The following is a 12,499-nucleotide window of genomic DNA, read 5'->3' on the forward strand; positions in this document are numbered from 1 at the left end:
TCACCCATATACGTAACTAATTAAAGTTTTTGTCATACCTCAATAACTACCTCGATCCAATAATTATTCATGATTATTTTTTGTGGTTTTGTGTTCTTGCACTTCATAATATAAAACTATTAGATGTTGTTGGTCGAAACTTAGGCCAAACAAAAAATATAGATATTTGTATTTGTTCATTAGAGTATTCCCAATGCAGGGGATTTCAAGGAGTTTGTTACTATAGTCACCAGTTTTGGAGAAAAACTTGCTCTGCAATGCAGGTGATTATTTGGTGAATATTTTGCTAAGTTGATTTCAAGATGAAATCTCATCACCGAGATAGTTGATTGACTTGTTAATTTCGGATGGGATGTTGGATTTTGTCTCTCACATGATTTTTCGGTTTTTTTTTTAATTTCAGCCGGGATGTTTCATTCCGTCGAGAGCGTTTTTTCGATTTTTACGTCCAGACATAATCCAACATCCCATCCGAGATATATTTTTCACATTTGTATTGTTTTTTTTCACCAAAATTGTTTTTCACCAAAAACTGTGAAAAAGAGATAAAATTATTTTGACTTGCCTATAGTAATCCAAACAATAATAGTCTTATGAGCACTCTCATTTGACAAAATTTAATTTTGATTTTTTTTCATTCTCATTAGATAACATTCATCGTCAATATTGTGGTATGGTTGATTCAAATCAAAATGAAATGTTTGCATGACAACATGAGAAATCAATAGCATTTTTTTTTTTTAGTTACAAGTAAATAACGTAGAGTATATAGAGTTTAGTATGGAATACTTAATAGTCCCACGACCCTAATAAAAATAATGATAATTTAGAAATCTAAATGTGTCTAAAATAATTTTATTTATTTATTTTAAAATTAGAATACGGAAGTGTTTTTATGAGTGTGTGAGTGTGTCTAATACCACCTTTTATTTAAGTTATTAAGTTGACATTACAAAAAAAAAAAAAAAAAAATTGCTATATATTATATTTTATAAATAGAGTACAAATTACAACAATGAAGATCTTTTGGTTGGACCGTTGGACAATGTCGACCAATAATACATTATCACCTTTATCGGGGACACAGTCACACAGCACCCATATATCAACGTATGGACAATTAATGTTGCTGGTTTGCTAGCCTGACAACAGTTCCTCCTGTGGGCATGGGATCAGGGCTGGTAGTTGAATTAAGTATGTTGGGGAAGCCCAACTTGTTTTTAACAAACTTAAAAATGAGGTATACCAAAAAAATAAATGAGAAGAGTAAATCGAGCAGCTCAATTAGTTTACCAGGCATTATTTGAAGAAATCTTAATATGCAGTTCTGTTTCTACCTCTTTTTAACAGAAGCCATGATACAAATTCTAATCAAGCCAACATTCTTACACGAAATACCTGACATAAAAATGAAATATAATTATAGACAAATGCGGTTCTGATGTGTCATTGTGTAATTTTTGGCCGAAAGTATACATGGTTTGTATTTTTTTCATTTTTGGACATGTATGTATTCCCATTGATTACGGAACTAAATGATTTGTTCTATTTTAGCAATAGATTTCAGGACCATATCCATTTAATAGATAATAAGATAAACTCCATTTAATGGCACTACAAAGTACAAAATACAAACCATGGTCCAAGTTTTGGATAAAAATATAATCTTAGTGTTTCACTTGTAGGGTGTGTTTGGCAACTGAAACAGGTAAACTAATCAATAATATAATGGAATTGGAAACTATTGGAATGGAATATACTAAAATAGAATTCGATTCCAACTTACAAAATATGTATTTTGCAAACATTTATAAATCATTGAAATTCAATTCCTACTTAAATTTTTGTGTTTGGTTGTCGTATATAATCCTCTAACATACTCCAACTTTTAGTTAATTTTATTTAATTTTATTTCTATTTTTGGATTAGAAATAAAAAACCGATTTCCATAATTTAAAATTCCATTGGATTAACAGGGTCACTTAATAAAAAGAGTTGGAGTCCATTTAGAATTCAACTCTATTGGATTCAATGTTCATGATTCCGAACGGAATATTAGAATTCCGTCAAATATTTCGGTTTTTAAAAAAACCGGAAAAAACAACATAGAGTTGAAATATTAGTGATTCTAAAATTAGTCGATATTCTTAATTTGACATGGGCCGAAATGTTATGAATTTCGGTTTTTGGATTTGTCAGAATTTCAATAATTTTGAAATCCTGAACTATGATTGGATTCCATGCCTCCCAAACATGCCAAAATGAGTGGTCCACCAAAGATTATAGTTAATCTCACTCCTCAAATCCAATTCATAGTAAACAAACGTGCTATTAGAGCATTATCAATGCAAGTGAGAAACAAGGAAAATTGAGAGTTTTCAATTGCTACCGAGATAGTAACTGAGTTCTGAATTTCGGACGGAATGTTTTATTCCGTTTTATGTGTTTTTTTTTAAATCAATTTTTTTTCGGACGGAATATTCATTTTATTCCGTCCTGTGTGTTTTTTAATTTTTTTTTTTTTTTTTTTTAATTTCATACGGAATTTTATTATGTCCCGCGCGTTTTTTCGATTTTTACATTCAGACGGAATCAAACATTCCATCCGAGGTTTAAAATCACTTATGCATTCATTTCACATTGGGCAACCCTTTATTGTTTTTCACCACAAAATAGCAAAGAGGGGAAATAGAGGAAATAATCCTAGGTATAGGTGAAAAAAAGTTGGTTGCATTGGGAATGCTCTTACCTTTCACCAATTGTAACCTTGGAAGAAATTCATATGCGACTAGTCAAATTTAGCAATAAAGAGAAGGAGAACATAGATTAAATAAAAAAAGTTTTTATTTAATCCATGTTGTGCCACTTGCTAAGAATGAATTATCCAAAATGGATCTAGCATTAAAAAGTTCAAACTGGGACATATCTGCTGTTCCATCGGCCCAAAAGAGATTAATCAGTAACTTTTTTTTGTCTAAGGCATGCATCATTAAACCATAAATTATGCCACAACTTATCCAATCTAATTCCACATTGAACTCCACTCTAAGAACTAATTGGATCAATAATCAAATTTAGTTTATGGATATCGTTGAACACTTGAACCTCACTTTTAATTAGTGGTTTAACTGTTTCACAATAAAGCTTTGAATGACTGAAAGGCCTATTTGTCGAGGTAGTTAAGATCAGAGTCGGAATTTGTCAAAGCTCTGAATGACTGAAAGGCCTATTTGTCGAGGTAGTTAAGATCAGAGTCGGAATTTGTGGATCGACGCAAACAACACGTTTCTATTAGTCAAATCCATTTTCGGGCAGTTTAACAGTTTTTTTGGACAATAAAATAGTTTTTCAGACAGCCACTCCACTAATCAGCAACTGAAGTTTTGTGGACAACAAACAGTTGCCTGTCCGCAAACTTATTCTGGGTCGTTAAATCTTTAAAATGACACTATGGGCGGAAAAAAAAAGAGCATTGTGATGATTATATATAAGATAAAATTGGGCCTACCAGAAAGTATCAAATGATGACCAAACTTCTCTTTCCCTAGAAACTATAAATTAGGGAAACTATTAGGCACATAAGTTGACAAGCCTTTCACATCTGGTGAACCCAGAAGTGACGCGGTTCAAATCATGGCAATTGCATTTACCCATAAGTGATGCGGTTCAAATCATGGCAATTGCATTTGCTAGAGGAGATTAACTAGAAAGGAGTGGTGAATTGGGAGGCGAGGACCACCCTTGGCAGGGCCGGCCCTAGTTTCAGTGAGGCCTTAAGCGAAACTCAGAACTTGAGGCCTTTTTCCAAACCAAATTTTAAGTCAGTTACTCCATTTTTTTGTTTGCAATTCTATACTACATAGTAAGTTTTCTTTGCCTAATTTAATTTGTTTCTCATAGTGTCTGGTTTAGAGTGATTTTTTGCTCCCAGGCGATATTGCTCCAAGGCCTCCAAGGGGGACTCTAGAGCCAACCACCTGTCCATCATAACTAGAAACCCAACTTAGCGAGTAACCCACTCTATTTTCAACTTCCTAATTTGTCCCTTTACCTTTAAATAAAAATAGAATTTCTCTTCATCTTCTCCACTTGAGTATGTGATTCACTCAACCTTGTATTCATCAAGTTAGGGAACTAAAGTCAAATCTTGATTTAGTTTGGTAATTGTGATATTGATATCATATATATTTTTACTAAATTAAAATTTGTAGTGTTTACTCAAAACCTTTTTCTCTTTTTTTTTTTATATTTTATAGGGATAAAATAGGAAGTCAAGATTTTCGATGGGTTTTGACTATCCGGCTTTCTTATTTTACCCAGCCTTGGAGCAATATCGCGGGAGCAAAAAAAATCACTCGTCAGACTTATCATTTGTGGAGATATAGTATAGAGACCATTTGAAATTTGAGGTATTTTCAGAAATTCTTTTTAACATAAGAGAAGGAGAGTTATTATCTTTTATTAGGAGACTTTTATGGGATATGTATTATGTTTTGTAGTATCCAAAAATCTTTTAGTAAGATTTATTGGCTATTTAGTAGGAATTTCATGTTGCATAGTACGATTTTTGTGGAAATTTGAGGCTTTTTTTCACTCGAGGCCTTAGACAATTGCCTAACTCGCCTTATGGACGAGCCGGCACTCTTGGTGTCACACATGATCGGACATACAGAGGAGAGGGCTCGTAAAGGCCAATTTAAGTGTAAAAGTGTCCATGTAGATATCTATTCCTCTAAACTTATGTATGTGGTCGTGAAATATTAATTTGTTCACAGTCTTTTTACAACACTTGAAAGTCGTTAAACTTGAAACACATTGAAACTTTACACGGGAATTGACAACCAACAAGTGGAGTTCCATTAAGACAAAAGTGATTATTGTAGTATCTAAATTTTGTGATGTGAGAAGGACGGAGTATGGAGAGAGTTGCTATTGATTTTTTTGCCTCTTGGTCCTTAAGTGCTCAAGGAATCTGGCCACACATAATAATAAAACTTATACGCCCAAAAGAAGAGACCCAAATGTTTTCACACTTCGGTATCAACACGCCAATTCCCTCCACAGTGTCACTCTCTTTTTTGAGAATCAATATTCTGGCCACATATAGTCGACCAAAATGCCTGTCCTATTCATATTCACATCCACAACCACATCCACATCCACATCCATCCACTCACTTCAATTTATATCTATATATATATATATATATATATATATATATATCTCCAGTAGAGACCTTGCGTAATAAGAACGATAGTTAACAACTTTTAACACGGTGTCAAGTGAATGAAAAAAGTTCAAATGTCAAACCTGGAAAGAGAAATGACGGGGTGGATTAATTAGTGGTACTCCTGGAGTTGCATATACACTACGTCAGTAAATTACACGCGGTTTGCCATTTAGGCTGGTGCATCATCTTCTATCTCCATTCTATAAAAACAATGTTTTGAGGATGCGGAATTAAAAAATAAATAAAAATGTATTCCATGCCATTTTAAGGGGTGTCGTTTGGGATTTTACAAACCACGTCACTTCAAATGGCACGGTATGAAATTGAAAAATAAATTTCACGCCACTTCAAGTGGTGCCGTTTGGGTTTTTACAAATCACCATTTCAACTCACATGGAATGTGCTCAATATTACTCTCTATATACTGAGAGTTATATAGAGATAAGGGGCAAAAACCACCACCACTCCCCCACTTTTGAAGGAACGGTGAGTCATTGCATCAGCTTAGAGTGTTGGCGGGGTAAAATATTGTATGATAAAAAACGAGGAAGAGGATAAAAAATGAAAAATACGCGCGCACATCCCAATGCTAAGTTGACCATAGCTCATAAATCAACCATGGATGAACAGTGTAGAAAACAACACAGAAATATAACTAGAACAGTAGAAAATGAAATAATAATAATAATAAAAGAAAGAGATCTGATATCAGCAGAAGAAGAAGTAGTTGTGAGTGGTCGAATATTAGAACAAGAAGATGAAGAAGAGAGGGAGCAAGTTGACAGTGTTTCTATGCTGTATATGGGCTTTGAGCCTTTTATATGGCGAAATGATATCTTTTTGGGTACCTTATCTTTGGACTTGTTCTTGGCCAACGCAATTCCCTGCTTCCAAGGTAAATAACCAACTGATTTTAGCTCAATCCTATTTTTGCGGAGACAATTTTGCATTGGCATAAATAAATCTATTGGAAATTTTGATATATGATCTGAGTTTGCTAACTGCTAAGTAACAGAGTGAGTTGCATACATGCCATGCCATGCCACCTTAGTAAGATCAACAGTTTTTGTCTTGAGATTTCAACAATGTACTTGATATTTCAAATTCCAATTGCTAGTTTTTGTCTCAATTGATGGTGTTGCTTAAAAACTAAATGATATGATGTCCATACGCCTACTCATAATTTGTAAAACAAGATGTTCTTTGGTTTGTGAATGTATATTCACCAGTGCAAATACATCTCTTGGTTTCATTGCTCTGTCTAGAGTTTCATCAAGTTTCACACCTAGTTGGTGTATGTGTTACATGGGTAGATGACTATAGGAGTTGTCGTTGTAATGTCGTCGGTCCTCCTAACGAGACACAATATACTTAATTAGTTAAAAAACATTTCAAACAGTCTGCCTCAGCACAGCAGCAGCAGCTTCATTAGATTTATCACTCCTGTCAAGGGCCAGTCTTCTAACAGACATGTAAACAAGGACCTGATTGACAGTTGGTTGGTGAAGGTTTAAGAAATAACTAATTATATAAGAATTATTTTCCTTTGGTCTTCAGAAATCTCCTGAAAATTTGTAGAAGTGCAGTAATTTGCCCCCTACATGAAAAAATAAACAGAGAAAAACTGATCTATTTCCACCAAAGCATTTGTTGTTGCAAAAAACGTTTTCCTTTATTTATTCAATTGTTTTCTTTCAAATTTTAAGTCACTTATTCAGTTCATTGTGGAGCACACACTGCTTTATGTACTTGTTCTTGTTTTCTTTGTTTTTTTCTTTTTGTTCCATTTGCAATGAGAGTTGGTGACCATTTTACGCACACAACCCATGGTAGGTATTTGTCATTTATGCCACTTAATTCAACTTGTATGTGTTAACTCCATGTCTTCATAGTGTAGATAATGAATGATACAGCTCATATAAGTGATCCTGTGAAAGTTGCTGTTCTTGCTGATCCACAGGTGAGCCTATCTTCCATCTTTTAGGACAAGTGTTTTTCTCTCTCTGTTGTCCCTAAAACTCACATCTATATACATCCAGGGCTAACATTGGCAAGAATGATATCCTAATCATGGAGATCATCTTCATCAAATTTTCATGGAAACCTGAAACCTCTTTGTCTAGTAGTAGTAGATTAGTACAACCAGGGCCATCATTTTTACACAAATTTCAACCAAGACCTTGTTCAGTAACAAGTCCTAAATTTCGATGAAATATTTTAAGGATGATGTATATGATGATAGATGATCTTCGCCAATTATCAACACTTGATTTTCTAAGGCCGCCATTAAAGTGACCAAGTGTGTGATTGTGTTTGTTTTTTTAGTCAGAGCTTCTCTTCCCTTTACTAATATAAATTGCCATGAGCAGCTTCTGGACAGGACCTCACACGGACTTGCTCCAAAATCACTGGCTTTGGAGATGTTACAGTTCTACACAGATTTGTACATGCGGAGATCATTTCTTGAGTCTGTACTGCCTTTCAAACCTGATCTGATTTTATTCCTTGGTGACTATTTCGATGGAGGGCCTCTTTTGTCTGATGAAGAGTAAGGCAATTGAATCTCCTTTTAAGTAGATAATGGCATAAAAGTGGACTTAATTACTGCCACTAGATATGAATAAGTCTTTTTATGCTTTCGATATACAAGAAATACTACCTATAGGTTGATTCCTGCAATATTGCCGTTGTTTCTTACCTTATTTATATCATACTGAGAGTTGTCCATTTAATTGGATGTACAATCTTACATCAGATCAATTTCGAAACCCAAAACTCTGGGAGACCTCAAGGGCTTGGTGGGTGAATCCTCTTGCCCTTTGAGTTTTTAGTCTTAGCTATACCATTCTTCACTTTGGAGTCGCTATCAATCTTCTTCATGCCTATGTCATTGAAAAGGCGTTCCAACATTCAATATCCCACTGGAGCTAGCACAAACAGCTAAAGGATGAAAGTGTGCAGATGGACTTTAACCTAGGTTCTTAGCAGAATAAGCAGCAGCTGAATGAAGTTTCCACCAAACTTTTATCTCAATCGTTAATTAGTAACTTATACTTTCTGGATCATTAGTTGGTCATATTCTAGATAGTTTGTGAACCTAACTAGCAGTATGTTATATAGATCTCTGTCACCCCCACCAACTTTCCAAATAGAACTGCTTGTCTTGAATGGTGCTGGAGTAGAACATCAGACGGTCCCCACTATTCCACACCCTGACATTCTTTAATTTACAGGTGGCAGGATTCGATGAGTCGATTTAAGCACATTTTTAATTTGGATCATAAAGGAAGGAGCTCAGGCATCCCCACATACTATATTCCTGGGAACCATGATATTGGTTATGGAAGTCTGCTCTCTCGTAAGCCAGAGGTACACCTTAATTTACTAAAGTATAGTTTGTAGGAAAGTGCATTTTCCTGGTATTGTTTCACCTTTATGGTATTTTAAGATTATAACTCGATATCCTAATTAAATTATTTGGTAAAATATGACACACTGTCCGTTCCAGTTGACAAATATGTGGACATTTTGATTCTAGTGGAGCCGTTAAGTGATTCATAGACTAAGCATTGGTGCCTTGTAATTTTTAGGTTCAATATTGCATCCACTTAATCTAAAACTAATGGTTTAGGCTTGAGTTGAATGTGTGATTCTTGAAGATAGTTGGAGAATTTAAAGTGTAACTACAGGAAATTAGTGCCACTCATCTTCATCAGGCTAAACTAGTCCAACTAAAATCTCTCTCAAAATGGTACTTCTCAGAGATGAAGCACACATTCTCAATTTCTCTCATATGTGTCATCTTTTCATGGAATGTTTCTGAATAATAACCTATAGAGGATATCGAGCCAACTTTTCTAATGATGACTGACTGGACTGCCTTCTAAGGTTGAAATGTGTCTCAAAAATTCGAGGGATGTTGTCATTTGTGTAATTGTTTGTCAAATGAATTACAGGACAAATGCGAGAGTATTTACTTCCATAGTTTTATCGTGTTTTCTTCCTCATAATGACTCCGGATCAATCCATATAGATTCTGCATGAACTTTGAGACGTGCCAGTCCTAGGTACTCGGAGCTCGTGTCCTAATTGTTTTTGGCTGTTGAACCTAACTCTACATGCCATTATGCCATATGGTTAATCTGGCTTTTAATGACAAAAATGATTTATTCTTTGTGATTTTTGGTTTCTCATTTTTTTGCTTGGCAATAGTTGCAGTTTTTTTGTTATCAACTATTTGTCAATTTAAATTTTCTCTTGCAAATAATTGAGTAGCTGTTGTTAAGGCATTTGCAGATATGCCTATAAAAATTAGATGGGATTGATCATGACTCCTTAATGCAATTTACTTTTGAACAGGTTATCAGTCGTTATGAAAAGGAATTCGGACCTAGAAACAATCGGTTTTCAGTAGGAAAACTAGAATTTGTTGCTGTTGATTCCCAAACTCTTGATGGTAAATGACAAGGCCACTATCTATTTGACATGTATTATGTATGTCTTACAACTTTAAAATTTTAATTGGGGGAGAAATTCAGTAACCGTTACAATTTTTTGTATCTTGTTTCCCAAATCTCTTAGGTTGTGTTTGGAATTCTTAGACCCTCAGTATTTTTTAGGACACTGCCTATGGTTTTGACTTTTGAGTGTGGAAGTTTTGGTTTGAAAAAAAAAAGAAAGTTTCTCAGCCAAATGAGTCCTGGACCTTCCCATTATTGTTATTTAGAGTGTTGTTGGATTAATTTGTGTCAGCATGATTAAAGCATATATGTATTATTATGACAAATTTCTTCCCCCGAATCGTAAGTTATAAAATATAACTTGATCCCGTACCATTTTTCACTTCCTAATTGCTTCCCCTTGTAAATTCAGAATGTACCATTTGATGATACTATTTGTTCATGTGCTGATACAGTACTGAAATCGGAAATTATGCTTTTGGACAAGTTTTTTTGCATGTTGGAGTTATGTTTTCGTAAATTATACACTAAAACTGGCGTAGTGGCATACATGAAATACACAGGATTGAGAAAAGTACATATTGGTTCTGCAGGATTAAAGGAAGGGGATTGGAAATCTAAGTCATGGAATTTTGTAAAAAATCTATCCACGGGTATGTGATGCTTTATCCTTTTGGGGATTCAGGCTAGCAAAAATCAATAAGTTCATCAACCTTTTCTATGTATTTGTAGATGGTACTTTGAGTCCAAGGGTATTGCTGACTCATATCCCATTGTATCGACCTGATTGGACCGCATGTGGCCAACAGCGCTCTTCGCCAGTTATCAACCAGGTATGGAACTAGAATTCTCTTGGTCAATCATATAACATTCTTCTTCTACTGATTATTGACTAATAAACTTTCAGGGTCCTCAATTATCAAATAATTGGTTCTAAAGTAAATGTATATTGTAGTAAAGCTCATAAATGTTTTCCATTCTTCGTGTCCAGAGGCTTACACGTTCATTTCCTGATCAAGAAGTAATGTAAGTTGCCATGCCATTTTCGTCGTGTTTTCATAGTGGATTTATATCATATTGTCTAAAAAAGCGGTAATATAGAGTTTAACAGTTGCTCTATCAATTAGGTACCAAAATTATCTCACCAATGATACATCAGACTTGTTACTCAACATGATCAGGCCTGTAAGTTTTCTTTTTCCCTTCTTGATGACATGATTTTTGTTATGGTTCAAAACAAAATCCAAATAAAGAGTGAAGAGAAAAAAAGAATAGTAAATAAGATCAAAGTGGGGGGAAAGGATCTGATTGTACTTGAATTCACTCGCCGCAGGTACTTGTTTTGTCTGGTCACGATCATGATCAGTGTACTGTGACCCATCGAACACATAATGGGCTTGTAAGAGAGGTAAAGACTAAATAGCTGGGCTAAATTTTTCAAGAGGAGGAAATGATATAGAATTATGCTTGTCACTGCAGCACACTGTAGGGACCTTAAGTTGGCAACAAGGGAACTTGTATCCATCATTCATGCTTTTGTCTGCAAGTAACCGTGCAGACACAAACATAAGCAACCCAGAAGTTGCAGTATCCACTCAGTTATGCTTTCTCCCATTGCAAACACACATCTACATATGGTAACTCACCGCCGTGATGAATTGCATCAAGTTTTTGAAAGGCTATCTTATGTCTCTTGTTCTGACATCTCTGTGCAAAATAAACTTCAGGTATCTGTCTCTGTTTGTCTTTACCATTCTTGTGCTCATCTTCTGGCCGACAACTGGGCTTGGCCATCAGAGTCGTTGGGGTGATCTTCTGGGGTCTATTGGAAGGGCACTTAGTAGTATCACAGCTAACACTGGAAGTAAATTGAAGGATGATGATGAGATCTGTGAGTATGAGGAGATTTGGGATGCAGAAGGGTCAATGCATCTTATAAAGAAAGCAGTAACGAAGGCAGAATCTAAACATTCAAATGACTCTAGCTTGATCGGAAGGTGCGTTGGCGTACAGGTGCCTCGTGCAAAATTAATTTCATATGCATACATAAATCAGGGTACTGTGGTCAGCCGATACATAAAGCATTTTGAATTATAATGACTAACTGGCTGAACTTGTGTAACAAATTTGCAGTGGTAATGTCATGGCGCGGCCAACTGCAAAGAAACATATATCTCTGGATATAGAGCCATCTCTTGCATTAAAGATGGATACAGATGTGCAATTGGATGATACTGGAACGATACTGCAAAGATCAGATAAAATAAAGAGAAAATCGGTCATCTTACGTGCGTCAGGACATTACGTGTGCTTATAATCATTGCTGCTGTGAACATTCCCTTGTACATGATGTTGCTATTCAAAGATTGGACAGAATAATGACGATGGAATTGGCGTGTAGAAGAAATGGTTGCAATTAGCACTGATTGAAAATTTGGATCTCATAAACAGCCAGTTGATGGATATTTTCTATTCTTTGTCCATCAGTGAGCTTTACTGCAATTCAATGTACCAGCAGTCCAGCAGTGTTCGTTTATTCTTTACCTATTTAGTAACTGGATGTGAACTGTACATGGTCGACAAATTTCTTTTGGAGGTCAATGAGATTTACCAACTCTTGGTCCTAGATTAGATTTACATCCATTTTTTTCTTGCTCATGGTGATGCTCATTTTAAAACTCTATTTTAGCATAACGTTCAAACAATTTCTCAATTTGTTCTTGACAGGCCACTTTCCAATGCTTTCGACCAATTGCATGAGGAGAAAGAAAAATTCCGAGTGAAACTCTTAATATACTTTTGGCCATTG

General features: G+C 35.1%; 1 protein-coding gene across 1 annotated transcript; it reads left to right on the forward strand.

Moving 5' to 3' along the window:
* Positions 1-5,853: 5,853 nt before the first annotated feature.
* On the forward strand, positions 5,854-12,314 carry LOC147473838 (uncharacterized protein C630.12-like). Its single transcript, XM_086586963.1, is given in 14 exon segments — positions 5,854-6,125; positions 7,128-7,190; positions 7,600-7,778; positions 8,464-8,599; positions 9,590-9,686; positions 10,233-10,343; positions 10,423-10,523; positions 10,682-10,716; positions 10,818-10,875; positions 11,024-11,098; positions 11,170-11,327; positions 11,418-11,687; positions 11,824-11,978; positions 11,981-12,314. Coding segments are annotated over 14 exon segments (1,665 nt in total). The 5' UTR covers positions 5,854-5,987; the 3' UTR covers positions 12,070-12,314.
* Positions 12,315-12,499: the final 185 nt, after the last annotated feature.

The sequence above is a fragment of the Coptis chinensis genome, unplaced genomic scaffold (assembly GCF_015680905.1).
Source record: "Coptis chinensis isolate HL-2020 unplaced genomic scaffold, ASM1568090v1 utg1761_pilon_pilon, whole genome shotgun sequence".
NCBI lineage: Eukaryota > Viridiplantae > Streptophyta > Magnoliopsida > Ranunculales > Ranunculaceae > Coptis > Coptis chinensis.